Source organism: Phodopus roborovskii, unplaced genomic scaffold (assembly GCF_943737965.1).
Source record: "Phodopus roborovskii unplaced genomic scaffold, PHOROB, whole genome shotgun sequence".
NCBI lineage: Eukaryota > Metazoa > Chordata > Mammalia > Rodentia > Cricetidae > Phodopus > Phodopus roborovskii.
In genome coordinates, this window is record NW_026125052.1 from 19118616 (window position 1) to 19136733 (window position 18118).

The 18118-nt window shown below is 51.8% G+C and overlaps 1 protein-coding gene across 1 annotated transcript in view; it reads left to right on the forward strand.

Annotated features, from left to right (window-relative positions):
• Positions 1-17265, forward strand: part of Crhr1 (corticotropin releasing hormone receptor 1) — a 46380-nt gene extending 29115 nt beyond the window's left edge. The window contains exons 4-13 of the mRNA XM_051178648.1: positions 3110-3195; positions 11423-11529; positions 12239-12359; positions 12700-12853; positions 13043-13103; positions 15526-15598; positions 15947-16032; positions 16221-16356; positions 16543-16584; positions 17085-17265. Of these exons, the coding sequence (XP_051034605.1) occupies positions 3110-3195; positions 11423-11529; positions 12239-12359; positions 12700-12853; positions 13043-13103; positions 15526-15598; positions 15947-16032; positions 16221-16356; positions 16543-16584; positions 17085-17225 (1007 nt within the window). The 3' untranslated portion in view covers positions 17226-17265. The remainder of the gene's footprint in view (positions 1-3109; positions 3196-11422; positions 11530-12238; positions 12360-12699; positions 12854-13042; positions 13104-15525; positions 15599-15946; positions 16033-16220; positions 16357-16542; positions 16585-17084) is intronic.
• The last annotated feature ends 853 nt before the right edge of the window (positions 17266-18118 follow it).

The following is an 18118-nucleotide window of genomic DNA, read 5'->3' on the forward strand; positions in this document are numbered from 1 at the left end:
TCTGTGGTAACAACCCTAGCCACTTTTGAAGCCAGCCCAGCCATTCTCCATGGGTATCCTCATTTCGGATTACCAAAGTTTACTGGACACATCCCCGTAAGCGCTGTTATGCTTTAGTGCTATGGTACACATGGTCCTGCATTGAGTAGGTCCTGCTCGGGATCCGTCTATCCAGAGTTCAAGAGCCCTTGGCTTTCTGGGCCTTTGTTTCTCTACCTGTAGGGTGGATGTGGTTTGAAAGAGAAAGTCGAGAAGTCGGTTTCCTGGCATGGGCTGCCAGATTCCCCATGCAGGTGCCCCTGGCGCCAGACTGTGAAAGTGAGCCCACAGTAGCATCAGGAGGGGGCAGAGCTGCTCCTAATCATTAGCTTCTAATTAACTCATTTACTGATGAGGTGTTGCTAGGACTTCCAGGCTGCTCCTTACCATCCTCCCTCCTGCAGCATCAGATCTTCAAAGGGATGGGAAATATTTCCAAAAATACCCATTTTCCCATGATCCTTTAGGAGGACTGCTCAGCTCAGCAATTAGATGGAGGAGGTTGGCTCCTCCCTGGCAACAAGCCCCTGTGTGTGAGGCTTGTTTTCCTTCAGGGTCAGTTCATCCCTCTGGGTCAAAGCTTGCTGCTTCCGTTGGTCCAGCCCGGGGACAGGATACAGGCACCCTACCCTAGATGGGGGTGGGTAAGGGAAGCTGTTGAACAAAGAAGACTCTCATAAAATCTCCACCTGCACCTCCTTGGATTGAGAGACAAGTGATATGTTCTATTATGTAAGGTGATATAAATGCAACTCAGAGACAACAATAATAAGCATAGGACTGACACCATATGCCTGGTATGCTTCCAACTGCTAACTAAAAATACTAACCCAAAGAGGCCAGAGTGTCTTCAACATGACTCTGTCTCAAGATAAGGAAGCAGAGCAGTCAAGTGACTCACCCAAGGTCACACAGCTTGTGTAAGGGTGGTGCCAGCGTTTGAACCCATACTCTGTGGCCCTAGGGGCCCTATTCTGACCCTGCTTTGTTTGGGCTGCCTCTCCCTGCTTTATGCTCTCGCTATCTGTCTCTGCCCTGAGCCACTTTCTCTGCTGACATTCCAAGCAGCCTCTGGTTGATGCTATAGTCAATCCCCTTGTTCTTGGCCTCTTGTCCCCACAGACATTCCAGAGCATCCTCATCATGAGCCCCTTAGGGATCAGCTCTTATTTAACACCAGGAAAGAGTCTGTGGCCTCATTGCCAACTCTGTCCAGATCATAGCTTTGCTTAGGACTCAGATCTGCTCACATCAAGGCCAAGCAGAGCTAGGAAAATCCATAAAGATAATTTTCCCCATCATCTAGCTGCAGCCAGAGAAACTTCTCAGGTTAGAGAGGAGGCCACAGCCTTTCAGCTTAGAAGGTCAAACCGTCTCCCTCTATTGAGGCAGCATCAATTTCCCTGGCCCTCATTCTGCATCTATCTTTGGTCCTGATGCTGTCAACAGAGGCAGCTCCTAGGCTGATGGTCCTTAGGGATCAACTGGAGCATCTCCATCTTTGGAGATGAATGGAGGGGCCAAAAGGCACTCTAACTGCTCAGCCACAGCTGAGCTATGCCTTTGGCCCCTGAAAGGGCTCAAAGCCCAGTAACTAGGACCCTCGCAGCATCCCCAGCCATCCAATCTATGGGTCAGTTGAAGCCACAGAGTGAACTCTAGCAAAAAAGACTCCAATGGAGATAACTCAGGGCTCAGTTTCCTTTATGACCAGTGCTGCCTAGAGTGAGAGCCAGAAATACAAGGAACCATGGTTAACAACACTGATACCAGAGAGGGTGCAGATAAGGTAGGGGTATCACAGGAGATGAAGAGAGTGAAGATGGGAAATCCACAAGGGGTGGATACCTCTGATACCCAAGGGGCTATGCAGAAAGTCGATAAAAGAGGCTCTTTGAGCAACCCTGCCTCCCAAGGCCTTAAAACTAAGTAGAGCAGTCCTAAGTCCCTCCCCCAAACCTCCTTAGGAGGTGAGGTTCTAGCTACAGTGCAGTCTGACAGTCACAGGATCTCTCACCTTTTGGTCTGATAGTCACAGGAGTCACCACATTTTATAGCCACACCCTTGTCTTCTTTTCCAGCCTTGCAGGGCAGGTTGAGAGCAGCAGTATCAGGCCTAGTAGTGAGCCACCTCCCACATGAGAACCACTTGGTGCCATCCCCAACAAACCCCTGCCATCTGCCCTTTTCTACCCAAAAAGCCTCCCCTCCGGAGCCTCCAACATAGGCTTGCTGTGGAGAAATGGTTCTATTGGGACCTTCTCTAAGTCCAACCCATGCGGAGAATCCTAATGTGAGAACATCACACAGAGAGACAAACCCAAGGACCCTTCCCCCATTTAAACCACCCACGTGATCAGTTACTACATATATTCATCTACCAGGTCTGGCCCAGCCATGTTTGTTTGTTTGTTTATTTTTCAAGACAGGGTTTCTCTGTAGCTTTCTCTGTCCTGGAATTCACTCTGTAGACCAGGCTGGCCTCAAACTCACAGAGATCTGCCTGCCTCTGCCTCCCGAGTGCTGGGACTAAAGGCATGTGCTGCCACCACCCAGCACCACATATCTTTTTTAAAAACAGCTCACTGTGTATCCCTGGCTGTCCTGGAACTCACTCTGTAGATTAGGCTGGCCTTGAACTCACAGAGGTCAACCTGCCTCTGTCACCCGAGTGCCAAGATTTAAGACATACAGCACCGCTTCCAGTGTATCTAAAGTCACCGGATCTGTCATTCTCTGTTGTCATGCAGGACCCCAAACGAGAGCATCTTCAAAGAATAGCAACCAGAAAATTCACCACCGGAGAGTGTTTATGGGGACACAGCTACCGGGAGTGAGGGAAGTCCATGATAATGCTCGTTTAGGCTACAGAGCCAACGCCCTGTGGGCAGCTTGCCGGGCACAGATGTAGCCCTTTGTAGTACAGAAGGTGGGAAGAGGTTAGACATGGGGCCATCAGGAAGCCCCGCCCCCAGTTTTATCCCAGGGTTTCCAGCCAGCAGGCCCTGTGCTAGCTCAGATGTGTGGACAGACAGAGGTCTCTTCTGCCATGATTTTCTTCTTTTCCCAGACAATGGCTATCGAGAGTGCCTGGCCAATGGCAGCTGGGCAGCCCGCGTGAATTACTCTGAGTGCCAGGAGATCCTCAACGAAGAGGTGAGGATAGGCCACCATACTGAAGGCCAGGCCACAGCCACCAGCACACGCTGGGAACCTGCCACATGGCCAGTTGGGGCCTGGGAACTTTTCAGAAGCTGATATTGAGGCTCCGCTGGACATGTAGAGTATAATGAGTTCAGTCCTGGTCCCTCTTCCTTTCTTCCTTCCTCCCTTCCCTGCCTCTCCCTCCCTCCCTCCCTCCTCTCCTCCCTCCTTTCCTCTCCCTTTCTCCTTCCTTCCTCCTTCCCCTCTCATTTACCTTTGGCTGCTCGCACTGGGTGTGGGACAAGGCCTGGGTGCATGCAGTCAAGCCAGACAGCAGCTGGTCCACACTGACAATGAACAGTGACACGAAGGTCCAGCTATGGGGCCTGTGTCAGAACCAAGGCTAGAAGTGGAGCGTTGACGCAGTTTGAAAAAGCCCCAGAGATGCTTTGCTTTTAAAACTTCAGTGTTTTTGAGCAGCTGTTGCTTACATGGAATTCATCTTTAAAAGGTACAGATGGGAATACAGCAAGAAGCACCCCCCACCACCACCACCATTGCTATCCCTAGCCAGTTTCTCTCGTGTTCTGTGTGTACCAGTCAGTGTGTCTATGCACAATGTTTTTGGCCTTACCCAAATGTCACCTTTTAAACAAGCTACTTGACGCTTGCTTCTTCCTGTAGCCATCCATTCCAGAGATTGTTCCATCAAGTTAGAGGGAGCATCTTATTCTCTTTATATATGCATGATATCCACTCTCCAGATGTGTTACAACTTAATGGGCCAGTCTCTATTGTCAGTCTTTGGTTTTTACAGACTTGGTAGGTACATGAATGTGTGGGTTCCTCTGACACTGCCTCTACACACAGTCCCCCTTACCCTACTAAGGAGGGTGGGATCAGGCTGCCAGGTCCCTGTGCCTTAAGCATGAGGAAGACAGACTGGTCCAGGGAATCCTGGAAATTCCATCATCTGAAAGGTCTAAGTTAGAAAGGAACTTGAGACCCTCCATCTCATCTTGAGCTTTCCAGACCTGCTTAATCTCACCCAGAGCGCTTGTTCACACGCAGACTTCAAAACCTATAAGGTCAAACCGCCCAGGGACAACCTGGGGATGGGTATTTTTACATGTGTTTGTGGTATCCAAATATGTGCATATTCCTGATCACATGTGTGGGTACATGTGCATGTGTGTGTGCCTGTGTGGATACCAGAGGGTATCTCCCACTTTGTTTACTGAGGTAGTCACTCACTGAACTCAAAGCTCAACCATTCAGCTAGTCTAGCTAAGCAGTTTGTCTTGCCCGCCAAACCCTGAGACTACAGGTGGACCACCACAGCCAGCCGCTCTGCTCTCAAAATTATGTTTGTTATTTTTATGAGTGTGCCTGTGTATCATGTGTCTTCTTGGCGTCTGAAAAGGCAGAGGGCATCAGACACTCTGGAACTGACGTTCTAGACAGTTGTAATTCCCCAAGTAGATGCTGGGAACTGAGCCCAGGTCCTCTGAAAGAGCAGCTAGTGTTCTTAACCACTGAGCCACCTCTCCAGCCCCCTACTCTGCTTTTATGTAGAGATTAAACTCCAGCCCTGGTGCTTTCATAGTAAGCACTTCCCCACGGAACTGTATCCCAATCCCACCCAGCAACTAACATTTTTAACAGATGCCCCAGGCAGCCTGCAAATGGAGCAAATGTGAGAAACTGAAGCCTGGAAAGCGGGAGTAGCATTCAGCATCACAAGCCAGAGTGTGAATGTGCACCGAAGTCATAGTTCAAAGCCAGGTACCTAATGAAGCGAGATGGGTGGGGCACAATGGCTTGCTCCTCCCCAGGCTATTTGACTTCAAGCCACCAAACTATTAGACTCCCTGTCTTCTAGAAGGGACCTGCAAAGGCAGGTCAGTTTTGGCTAAAAGAATGTCAAGCTGCTGTCCTATTCAGTGGGAAAGTCCCTCAGGATGCAGCGTGAGGGTTATCTGGCATCTTGGATTCAACGAGGGCCTGACAACTTGGTTTTCTGGCCCTGAGCCAACTTGAACAGGCCTAGGCTGGGAGAGAGTCAGAGTCCAAGTAGGAAGCAGATCGGCTAGCAAATGGTGGGGGCTACAGTGGAGGAAGCCTTGGGAAAGAGATGGGCCTTGTGCTCTGAAAGACAGGTCAGACAGACACTTAGGGCCCAGGGAGGGGCGGAGTGAAGGTGGTGTAGATGGGAATATGTTGGCAAAGCAGAAGTATTCTGGCCCTCCCTACTGCTGCTACCTAACTGTGAGGTGTATGGAGGCATCTGATGTCTCTCCAGCTGTCCCACAATGAGACTGATACCCTACTAACACATGCAGCATCAGGCATCTGACCCTTGGATTTGGGCAAAGCAGGAATCTCTACCATTGCTCCTATTACAACTTTCTGTCCTGCCTCTGAGTCTCCGGATTTGCACCTATCCTGCTCCAACTTAAGTCCCTTTCTTTTGGTTGGCTGATGGGGTGGGATTTACAGAAACCTCCCTTTGTCCCTGATCTGTCAGGATGAGGGTGTCCCCTCCATCCACCAGCAAGGTTAGGTAGTGAGACTTGGAGCACCCCGCTTTGGCAGTGTGCCTGGAGCAGCACTGGCCTAGGGGGTAGCCAGTCTGGGGTCTAGAGAGTGCTGAAGGGGCTCCTGTGGTCTGTGACCTTGAGCAGAGAACTTCCTTGAAATCCTCCAGCAAGGCTAAGAATAGCTCAGATCTTGGCTCCTGGTGGGAGGGAGAGGCTATCAACTTGAACCTTGGCAAAGAAAGGAAATTTATCCCCACCGCCACCACCACCACCATGCCTGAGTCCTCCCCTAGGAGGTCAGAATAGGCAGCAGTGTAACAGAGAAGGTGACATTGATGAGGAAACCTCAGGTAGCATGGGTCCTGATTTGGAGAGACTGAGACTCACATACGCCATGCAGTGACTCACCCCTGCCTGGTCCACCTCTGCCTGGTTTGGCCGATCTTCTTTGGCCATCTCTGCTGACCTGGTTACATGGCTGCTCTAAGTAACATGTTCCTTTAGTGGAAATGTCATCTCTGCTGCCAGCCCCTAGGCTCCAAGGCTCTCTGTCCTCTCAGATTTACAGAAAGGCAGGTGTGTAGCTAAATGAGCAGCAAGTTGCTCAGCTCTGAGCCTAGGATAAGCCCGGATCAAGTACTGGGAGGGAGTGGGGTACAAATATTAGTTACTTGTATTAGTTACTTTTCTATTGCACCAGGACCAAGGCAACTTACAAAAGGAAGCCTTTCATTTGGGGCTCACAGTTGCAGAGGGTTAGAGTTCATGACCATCACAGCTGGGAGAATGACAGCCAGGGAGGCAGGTGCCGCGCAGGAGCAATAACTGAGAGCTTACATCTTGAAACACAGCCATGAAGCAGTGAATTAAGAATGGTGTGGATTTCTGAAACCTTAAAGCCTACCCCCCAGTGACACACTTCCTCTAACAAGGCCACGCCTCCTAATCCTTCCCAAACAGTTCCACCAGTTGGGGCCCAAGTATTCAAACATACAAGCCTTTAGGAGTCATACTCACTCAAACCACCACAGGCCCTCAGAAGGGAAGGTGCTTGAGAAATGGAACTTATGAGGACATGGAGACATCAGGTAGAGATCTGTCCACAGTGGGCACCTCCGGGAGACAGATCCTCAGCTGGGAAACATGACTCATCTGGGCCAGTGATGACACATAACCTCCCAGAACCCACCCTACACTAACTTCCGCTTCCTGAAGCTGCACCACTAAGTGACAGGTTACATTTTCCTCAACTATTGTCTATTCCTGGGCACTTACTCTCTTTCTCCTCCCCTCCCCCACACGCCACTGACCACACGGTCTCAAGCTCATCCTGGGAGGTTTCATGGGGGACATGAAAGGTACTCTTCGAGCTTATGAGCCAGGGGTTAGGGCTGGGGGGTGGGGCAGTTATTGGAATGGGTTGCTAAACTGTTCAGATGCTCGGGAACTTTCTGGACTTCTTGCCCAGAGGTTCCGATTCAGTGCAAGTGGGATGTCTGCAAACACCTGGCCTCTGACTGACCACACTTGAAGAACTGGAAGTACGGGCCACCCACAGTGGGGTAAGAGCGGCAGCTCAGGAAGCCAGATGGACAGGAAATGCCACAAATATGATGAGCAGGGAGGGGGGAGCACCCGGAAGGAGCCGTGGAGAACTCATTGCTTCATCCTGGCAGGGCATCCAACAGGTCTGATGGCACTGGCCTTTGGGTCAGGATAAGCTCAGCAGAAACTGCTTGTTAGAGTCTGGTCTTGGGGCACAGCCCAGTGGTCCCCCTCCAGCACCCCGCTGTGCCACCTTCCCCAGGGAGCCTGTGGATCTCAGCTCTCCAAACTGGACAGGGAACAAGTGCTCCTCAAGTTTCCCAGGGTTGGCTCTGCCCACTTGTGCTTTGGGAATCCAGTGGCTTCTGTAGTTCTTTGTGGCTTGTCCCTGGGAACTCAGGGTGTCACTGACATCTTTTGGGGGGAGTCCAGGAAGGTCACTGGCCATCTCTTGATACCTTTACTGGCTGGTCTCTCCAGGTGTCCTTGACAATCTCTTGGGGGGTGTTACTAACTTTTCCTTAGGATGCTGCTGGCTTACCTCTCAGGGTTTTGCTAGGTGTCTTTCTAGACAGTGGTGGCTGGAGCTCTGGTTGTTAAGGGAACTTTCTCAGTGTCACTTACTGTTCTGCCTGGGTGTCACTGGATGCATTCATCTCTCAGAGTGTTGCCAACTGTTTCGATCTTGCTTTGTTACTGTAACAGAATACTTAAGATTGAATCTTTTAATTTTTGAGACAAGGTCACATGTGGTCCAAGCTGACCCCAAACTCTGTGTCTACACGAGGAGCTTGAGGGAAGGCTCAGCAATCAAAAGCACTTGCTCTTTGCACACATCCAGGTTCCATTCCCAGCATTCACCTGGCTATTCACAACCACCTGTAACTTCAGCTCCAGGAGGACCAATGCTCTCTTCTGACCTCTGCAGGCACCAGGCACATACTTGGTGTACATGCATACATGCAAACAAAACACTCATAAACATAAAGACAAAATAAATAAATCTAAACAAATTTTTTTTTTAACTTAAACTCCCAATCCTATAAGCCCAAGCCCTGAGTTCTGGGATTACAGGCATATGGCACCACACCCCTGGTGTTATAAATTGCTAAAAGTAGAACCCAAGGCCTTATGCATGCTAGGCAAGCACTCTATCAGCTGGGCTGAATCCCCAGCTCGTGGGTCATTTCCTTTTCTTTATTATTTTTTCTTATTTTACATATCAATCCCAGTTCCCTCTCCCTCCCATGTCCTCCGACCACCTGCTTCCATCCCATTCCCCACCCACTCCACAGGGAGGGTGAGGCCTTCCAGGAGGGATCATCAAAATCTGTCAAGTCATTTGGGGTAGGGCCTAGGCCCTCCGTCCTGTCTAGGCTAAGGGAGTATCCTTCCATGGGGAATGTGCTCCCAAAATCCTTTTGTGTACCAGGAATACATCCTGGTTCCACTGTCAGAGGTCCTGTAGACTGCCCAGGCCTTCTAACTGAGACCCATGTTCAGGGGGTCTGAATCGGTTCAATGCTGGTTTCATTTATAATGAATAGTAATGTATTGACTTTTAGTTCTGGAAGCAGAGACATTCAAGATTGAGGGCTAGCATCTTACAAGGGCATTCCTACTGTGTCGGCTCATGACAGAAGGCAAAGAAAGGGAAAGCAGATGGATCTCACATCTATTTAGAAGGAGCCCCCTTTGCTGGGAGGTCCCTCATCCGACAAATCACCACTGGGCACCATGTTTCCAGCACTTAACTTTCAGGGACACACTCATATCACAGCATCTCGGGACGTCTCTGGCACTCTTTCCATAACATCGTCCTCCCTGCAGCGGTCTTGGTGTTCTGGTCCTTGGATTGTATCAGGCCTTTGAGGCGTGAAGCAAGTGGAATCTAGAGCTTGACCCAGCTGCATCTCTGGCCCCTGCAACATTGGGCTTTGTTTTTTTCCATTCCAACCTTCATGGAGAAAAATATTGATGAGCCACACTCTCTGCAGAAGCCCCTCCACCGAGATCCTGGAGACAGCAGAGATGAGAGCCCCTACCCCCACCGAGCACCCAGAGAGTCCCTTTCCCCTAATCCCTGCTTGCGTAACCCTATGGGCGGAAGGTGAAGAGGATCCTAAAAGCCAGGCTGGTTCAGGTTCTGATTGCTAACTGTACACCTTGGATCAATTATGTGGCCTTTCCAACCAGAAAACAAGAGCGCAGGGACGTCTTGGTGACGTCACTGAGGAATATGGTCTGGGACCCAGCACACTATAAGTACTTAGTAATGACATCTCTCAAGACTGCCCAGCTGCACCCTGATGAGCAAGTGGAGTGACCAGGGTAGGAGTTCTGACAGAAGAGGCCAGCAAGCACCCCCTCTCCCCTCCTAGGCCCAGACAGAAGGCTAGGGCAAGGCAGCAGCTCAGCTCCACAGATGTTGCTATTACCCAGGGGCTTCTCAGCATGGATGTGTGGAAAATGTAATAAAAGGAAATCAAGTGTCGAATCCACACAGGCTTTGCATTGTGCATGTCTGTCTGGAGACTCTGGTAGGATCCTGGCATCTGCCAAAGGCCCTTAGAGATCCCTCCCCTTGCCTTCCCGCCCTTTCTCCACTCACTATCCTGGGGTTCTAGGGCCCCAGTAACGTGAACTGATGTCCCACCTTCCTGGGGCCTAGGAAAGGGTGAACCTGCAGAGAGCTGGGCACTGGGTACTGGCTGGTCCCCCACAAAGGACCTATTTGTAACAGCAGTGCCTTGCCAAGCTGCACATGTAGGTAGGAGACGGTTTGTAAGCTGAAGCTGGTAATCTCGAACAAGCCAACATACCTACCTCTGGGTTTCTTTTTTGGCAGAGGAAGTTAAGGATGTGTTTCCAGCTCTTGCCACAGACACTCTGAGACTTTAAGATAAGGAAAGCTCTGAGTGGGGAGGCTTTCGCATGTGTCCCAGAAGCTTCCGTTGTATATTCATAACTGAATAATTAAGAAATAAAAGGGGCCAGAGAGATGGCTCAGTGGGTAAGGGTGCCTGCCACCAAGTGTGACATACTGGGTTTAATCCCAAGGATCACCTGGTGGAAGGAGAGGCCTGGCTTGGGCAAGGTATCCTTAACGTCCACACACATGCCATGACACACATGATCATACCCATGCTCCTACACACAAACACACATTGAATATGTAAACGTAATTAAAATGTTTTTGTTTTTAATTAGGAATGACTGAGGATGTAGCTCACAGTAGGCAGAGCATTTGCCTAGCCCACTCAGGGCCTGGGTTCAACTTCTGCTATCTAGAAAGAGGGGAGGACGGCTAAGAAGGGAGGGGGGTCACTTGTGGCAGCCCCTGAGCTAAGCAAGGAATAGGGAAAAGCTCCGGGAGTGAGGGATTTACCTTTCTTTCTCTCTTACTTCCTTCCTTTCTTTGTATCTTCCTTTCAGGGGTGTATGTCTGCTACATGCATGTGTTCATATATATACACACATGGGGGGAAACACATCCATGTGTCCCCGTGGAGGTCAGAAATGGATATCGGTGTTTTTCAATGGTTTTCTTCCTTATTTTTTTGAGACAGGGATCTCTTCACTAACCCTGAAGCTGGCTGTGTCACTAGGATGGCAGGCTAGGATTCCAGGGGTCTGCCTGTCTCTGACACCCTGTTGATTTTACCCATAGTCACATTTGGCTTTCATGTGGGCACCAGGAATCCAAACCCAGGTCCTCGTGCAGCCAGAAGTGAGTGAGGAGTGAGATTTGGGGGGCTACGGGCTCTGCACCCACTGCAGCCTGTGGTGTCAGGACTGAACGAGAGGCATGAGCATCCGAGCACAGGAGTACATGTGTGGGTAGGTACAGTGTGTGCTAATGTAACACGGGAGCCCTGTGTGAGAAGGGTGCAGTTTCAATTCATATCTGTCTGACTACACGGCATGGCAGACAGACTGTATTCATAGACAGACTGGCCCAAGTCGATGGTGCTACTCCAATGCAGAGCATGGCTCACAGGGTCGCTCTGGAGCAGGGAGAACCCGTTACCATTTCCCACTCTTTCCCCCGACACCCCTTCCCACTGCTGCCCTCACAGAGCTGGTTAGTTCAGTGGGTGCAGGGGTGTGGGTGTGCGGGAGCCTCACCTCTGCCTCTCTCTCTCCTACCTCAGAAGAAGAGCAAAGTGCACTACCACATTGCCGTCATCATCAACTACCTGGGCCACTGCATCTCTCTGGTTGCCCTCCTGGTGGCCTTTGTCCTCTTTCTGCGTCTCAGGTGAGAAGGCCCAGGCACTGCCTCCTGCTATCCCCTGGGCCCTTGAGCATGTGCAGAGGGAGGCAGATAAGATACAGGCATAGCTCCCGCATGAGGACACTGACAGAGAAGTAACCCTGCTTCTCACTTGAGTAGCAGGAATCTCCGGTCTCTTAGGACCCCAGGCAGAGCCACATCTGTCCTTCCCCCCCCCCCAGCAGCTGCGGGGGGAAGGAGACTGGGAAGGGACAAAGCTCAGGCTCACCCATGTTACCAACTCCTAAAGCTGGTCCTCGTCCCTCTTGGATTTATCAGGCAGGTAGATTCCAGGAGGTGAGAGTTCCACAGAGTGACATCACTGTCGCAAGGTCAAATGTGCGTGGTCCAAGTGATGGGAAAAAGGTGGGAGAGGGTGGGACCAGGAGCTGAAAGTTGAGAGGGATCTTACTTTTGGAGGTCTCTCCTTTTTGCCAGTCCTCTGCCTGTCAATCCTGGGGTGTGGAGAACGAAGTGGGAATCGCCGACAACACCAGGCTCTGCCAGGAGCAGATGTCTTAGTGGTCCCAGATAGGAAAGGCTCTGTGGAGCTCAGGCCAACCAGTCAACCCCACTCACACAGAGCTTTAGTCCCTCTATCTTGCATCTGGGCTGGAGTGATGCTGGCACCTGCCTCATCCCACCTCTGTCTCTTCCTGTTGCTGTTGCCTCCTGCCTTCTCCTGCTGCCCCAGGAGCATCCGGTGCCTGAGAAACATCATCCACTGGAACCTCATCTCGGCTTTCATCCTGCGCAATGCCACGTGGTTTGTGGTCCAGCTCACCATGAGTCCCGAGGTCCACCAGAGCAATGTGGTGCGTCCCAGCTAGGGAGAGGGAGAAAAACCAAGCCTGGGTCAGAGGACCTAGAGTGGGGCTTACCCTGTAGAAGGGCTGGAGAGATGGCTCAGAGGTCAAGAACACTGGGCACTCTTCCATAGGGTCTGGGTTCAATTCCCAACACCCACATGGCAGCTCACAACTATCTGTAACTCCAGTTCCAGGGGCTCTGACACCTTCACACCAATGCACATAAAGTTTAAAGGAGGGGACAGATCTGAGTACCCACAGAACTAGAGTAGAACCCCAGGGAGTCTGAGGGTGTGGCACTATCACTGACCACCCCCAAGCTGATTGTCATCTCTGGTTGGGGCAGGCATGGTGCAGGCTAGTGACAGCTGCCTACAACTACTTCCATGTCACCAACTTCTTCTGGATGTTTGGTGAAGGCTGCTACCTGCACACGGCCATCGTGCTCACATACTCCACCGACCGTCTGCGCAAGTGGATGTTCGTCTGCATTGGCTGGGGTGAGCCGGGCCAGCCGCTTCCTTGCATTTCCTCATGGAGGAGACATGGGCTGGCTGGGATGAGAACAGTAGGATCACCATAAGGAAGCATCAGCGCTCAACCCCCAGAAATCCCTGCTCTGCTATAGGTTCTGGACTGCCCTGGGGTCTTCCATCAAAGGGTTCAATGACAGCCCCCCTCTCTCTCAGGTGTACCTTTCCCCATCATTGTGGCGTGGGCCATCGGGAAGCTGTACTACGACAATGAAAAGTAAGTCACTTTGTGAGGTCAGAGCCTAGCTTTTCAGCACACTCCCCAGGGGACTTTGGTCATTGTCTGTCCTGTAGTAAAGATAGTGGCTTCTGCATCAAAAGAGGCAGAGTTGAGCACTGGCCTCAGTTCAAGGATCCTTCCCTCCTTCCCGGTACTCTGCAAAGGCGGAGCTAGACAGCCAGGGTCACCTGTCTGGAGTTTTAAGGAGAGCAATACCAAGAGTCAGGTATCCCAGGTTCTGAATTGTGCTATCACTAAGTAGCTATGTGACGTTGGGGCTGTCACAGCAGGCCTTAGTTTCCTCATCTGTGAAATGGACATCTTCACTCTAGCCACTGCCTCAAAGCTATAGTGAGGATCAAGTGCAGCCATGCGTAATAAGCACATAGAATAGTACCTGGGGCCCAGTAATTGCTACACGAGTGTTCGTTACCGTCAAGGTATGTTTTACAGTAAGATTCTATGGGTTTAGTGGAAACTGGTCCAGATGGTTTCAAAGACTCTTCCAGGTTATTTGGAAGAAGACTCATGCATCCCCAGTCAACCCTGAAGTCACGGCTTGCATGTGTGGGGCTTCCCAGCTGCCCCTTGCAAGAATATGTGGGAAGATCTAGAAAATTGTGTAGCTCGGAGCTCTGTGCTATGGGACTGAGGTGTGGCCTGGGAAACAGGGTGGTTCCAGTGTGAGACTAAAGACTGAGAACTTCACAGAAAGACAGAGAAGGTGGGAGGAGCCAGGCAAGGCAGAAGCCAGTACCTGTGCCCGGAAGCATTCCCAGTTCCTGGCTGGCTAACTTGGTGACTGCCAGTTCACCATGGCAGTCCCTCCCTCCCTCTCACTGGGCTGCACCAGGAGTCTGGAAGTGTGTCTTCCACATTTGTGAAAGTGGTTCCTTCTGCCTCAAGCTGGAGTATTTGCACAGCAGCAGGGTAGGCGGCAGGCGGCAGGAAGCCAGTTCACTAAGTGGGTGTGGGGTGTCCCTGGGTATTCTCTTGGGAATTCCTGGGTGGGGGTGCCTGCGCTTTGTAGGATGTGAAAGCCTGAGTACAAGAGATGGGATGGGGAAGGGGAACCATGGGGGGGGGGGGGGGGGAAAGGAAGAGAGGCTGGGAAAGCCCAGTTACACGCCTTCCCACCCTGGAGCAGGAAGGTTAGGCGTGAGCAGCCCTGAAGCCCCATCTGGTGGACAGATGCATGCAGTGCAGCGGAAGGATTCTCAATGTTGTTAAACCTGTTACAGCCAGAACGCCACATATACAAACTTTACATTCTGGTTTGCAGAAGCATCCATCACAAGCCCACATATTCATAAGGGCATAGGACTTCTGATTAGCCCTGCCCCTCCCTACCTATTTCCCTGAGCTTGCTGAAGAGCAGCTCAGGAAACTGCAAAGCAGCCCTACTTTTTGTGTTACCATAGGCATTAGCTGCGAGATCTCCCCTGCACAGGCTGCTCTGCAAGGGAGTCCAACAGAAGTTGCTAACCACCTGGGTGGCAGGGCAGTGTGTACACAGCCACTGCTATCGTCCCCGAGTGGCCACAGAAAGCAGTGCTAGGCCAGGCTCCAGGCTGTCTCTGGCTTGCTGTTTTGAGAATTATTTCCCTGAGAAATACAAACAAGCAGCTACCCCTTCCTTACAGGGGTTCAACGACAAACTCAAATGCCATTCACTGAGGTCCAACTGGGGGAGCCAGTGAATTGACTGGGATCGCTTACAGGACATAGGTGAAAGGTTATTTATAGAAGCATGGGTGACCTCAAAGTAGCCATGCCACTAGAAAGTCTCTCACAGCATGGGCAGTGACTTCACTATAGCCACATTTTTACCTCTGTAAATGCTAGCCCCTCCTAAGACATGAAGCTTTGTGCCATTAGGGCAGAATTATATACGGTTAGCCTAGAGGTATAGGAGGCAATGGCTGGAATCTCAGGCAAGGATCCATCGACCCTCCTCCCTACTTCCCCTTTCTATGAGGGAATGTCAACAGTTTGTCCCATCTTGAGGGTCCCTTACAAATAGTCACAACTGCATGAATGAGGGTGGTGGCCTTTCTCACAAGCCCTCTCTTCACAGAGTTTATTCCAACTTCATTTTCCACAGCAGAGGGTACCATCCACTTTACAGATAGGACCACATCCCACAGCAGAGGATACATCCCCTTTGCAGATCTTTGCAGATAGATAGGCCCCCATCCCGTGGCGGAGGGTACCATCCTCTTTGCAGGTAGGATCGCTGGCAGCAGGGGATACATCCCCTTTGTAGGATCGCTGGGACAGTGGAGCAGAGTCTGCTGACTTGGATTTCTTGGAAATTGGGGTGCCCTTTCCTGGCCGCTAGCATTGTCCTGTGATCAAGCACTGTGACACTGAATGGACCCTGCTGACGCCTCCCTTCTTTTCCTCCTGGGCCTTCTAGGTGCTGGTTTGGCAAACGTCCTGGAGTGTACACTGACTACATCTACCAGGGCCCCATGATCCTGGTCCTGCTGGTAAGAGCCTGGGGAGGTAGCAGGAGATAAGCCACAGTGGAGAGGGACAACCTGCCTGCCATGAATAAAAAGGACCCTCTATGTAGGTGGCCCCGGAGACACGTGGGCTGGAAGTTTGTAGGGGTTGGTGAGAGGAGGAGGAGGATGGGGTGGGAAAGGGAGAGAGGAGTGGGGGTGAGCAAGTATAGCAGGAATGCCAAGAACAGAGCTGAGAGGACTGAGGGTCTGTCCTGTCCACCCGACCCACTTCCACTTCGAGCATATATCCCTGCCACATGTCCCCATCCCTGTTACCCATCCCCACCCCTGCCAGCCATCCTCACTCCCGCTGGTGTGCTCCAATTGCAGATCAACTTTATCTTTCTCTTCAACATCGTCCGCATCCTCATGACCAAACTCCGGGCATCCACCACATCTGAGACTATTCAGTACAGGTACCTGGCTCCCAACGGTGACTTCAGAGGGTCCAGCCTCCTCTGAGCCACATCTCTTCCAAGCCTGTCAGTCACCCCAGAAACTGCTGCTCCGCCTTCCTAGATGTCCCAAACCCATCACTCTCCCCAGAGCTAACAGCTCCACCCCTCCCGGGTAGCCTGTAACTCTGGCCTCTCTTTCACCCCAGGAAGGCTGTGAAGGCCACTCTGGTGCTGCTGCCCCTGCTGGGTATCACCTACATGTTATTCTTTGTCAACCCTGGAGAGGATGAGGTCTCCAGGGTCGTCTTCATCTACTTCAACTCTTTCCTGGAGTCCTTTCAGGTGCTACCATCTTCCCTGAGCCTTGCCACTCCAGCTCAGGACGGGGGGGTGGGGGGGTGGGAGGAGGCAACATATTTGCACCTGCATGGGTGAGGATTCTTCTGACAGAAGCCTGGAGGGTTGGGGGCTGGGGCAACCTGGGGCTGGTAGGACCCCACTCACCTCTGACTCCCCTCTTCCCTGCAGGGCTTCTTCGTGTCTGTGTTCTACTGTTTTCTGAACAGTGAGGTAAGGGCCTAAGACCAGGGCTGAGACTACCCAGATTGGGAACTGTCCCCTCATATCTCTTCTGCCCTGGGCTCACTTCCCTCCCTCTTCCCAGGCCCCCATGGGTTGCTGCAGGCAACTTTGAGAAGTCCCTGTCCCTGTTGGTCTGAATCTGTGAGAGCAGCTCTCCCTGTGACTTTTGGCATGGGGTGCGGGTGCCATCTAAAGGGTAGGGTCTCTGTTTTAGGAAGAGTCAGGCAAGGTAGAGATTCTGAATGGCAAAGGCCAGGTGGCACCTTTCTCACTTGAAAAAACGAACAAAAACAAACAAAGAACTGGCTCAACAAATAGCAAACCAATAGTAGCAATTATGTGAATGTCCCCTCCTACTATAGATCCTGTCACTACACTTGGTAGCTGCTTGTAGCAACCTAGAGGATGCTGGGCTGGGGCGGGAGGGGGTGGTTGGAGGGGGGCAGTGCCCTGAGCCTGAGCTGTGATGTGTTATCTTGTGCCCGCAGGTCCGCTCTGCTATCCGGAAGAGGTGGCATCGATGGCAGGACAAGCACTCGATCAGAGCCCGAGTGGCCCGTGCCATGTCCATCCCCACCTCTCCCACCAGGGTCAGCTTCCACAGCATCAAGCAGTCCACGGCAGTGTGAGCCACAGAGCAGCCCCCAGACCTGGAGCTGCGGAAATGATGCAGGCGAGCCTGTCTGCAGAGGCAGTGGGCCATCGCATGCCTACCCCTGGACTGCAGACCTGAGAGCTCATAGCACTGGGCTGGGCCCACAGCATCTGGCTTCCTGCTGCCCATTCTTGGAGAGTGGAAATGGAGGTTGAGGGCTAGAAACCCTGCAGCAGTTGAATGGGCTCTGTAAGAGCTGTCTTCTTCCAGAGCAGCTCACTGAAGATCTTAGTCTTCAACCCTTGTAGAAAGGCCACTTGCTACCCCGGGGCATCGTGGGAAACTCGTCTGTGATTGTGAAGCCTCTGAGTCTTTGGATGCTATTGAGAACCAGTGTCACGTTGTCCAGTCAGGAGATCTGGAGATAGCATTAGAAATCTGATGACAGTATCAGACAGCACTCCTCCACCCTAGAAGCCACTCCTGAGCCGCCAGAATGTTCTCAGCACATGGCACCGCCACCGGAAAGCCCTGCCCTGCCTTGCTGCCTTGCGCCCTTAGTCATTTACTATTCTGCAGGCCAATCCAGCTTTCTGTCACTCACATACTGACAGCAACAGTCCCTTCACCCTGAAATCCCATCACCTCCTGCCTCTGGGTGTCTTCTGATTTGTGAGAAGATGGGGGTTGGGAAGGGGACTGAGTTGCCTGTGAGGGAGAATTGGAGTGGACCCAGTCTTTGAGGGAGTAGTGGCCCCTGAGTGCCCAGGCCACTAGCTTCATTGGCTGGCCTCTGGAACATGCTCACAGGCTGAGTGAGGCAAGAAGGGTCCTCTGCTCAAGTGCCCTGAAATGGGAAGGTGGCCCCTGGGGCAGCTAATGGACAGGCATGGAATGGCCCAGCCACTGTGTCAGAGGGCTGAGGAG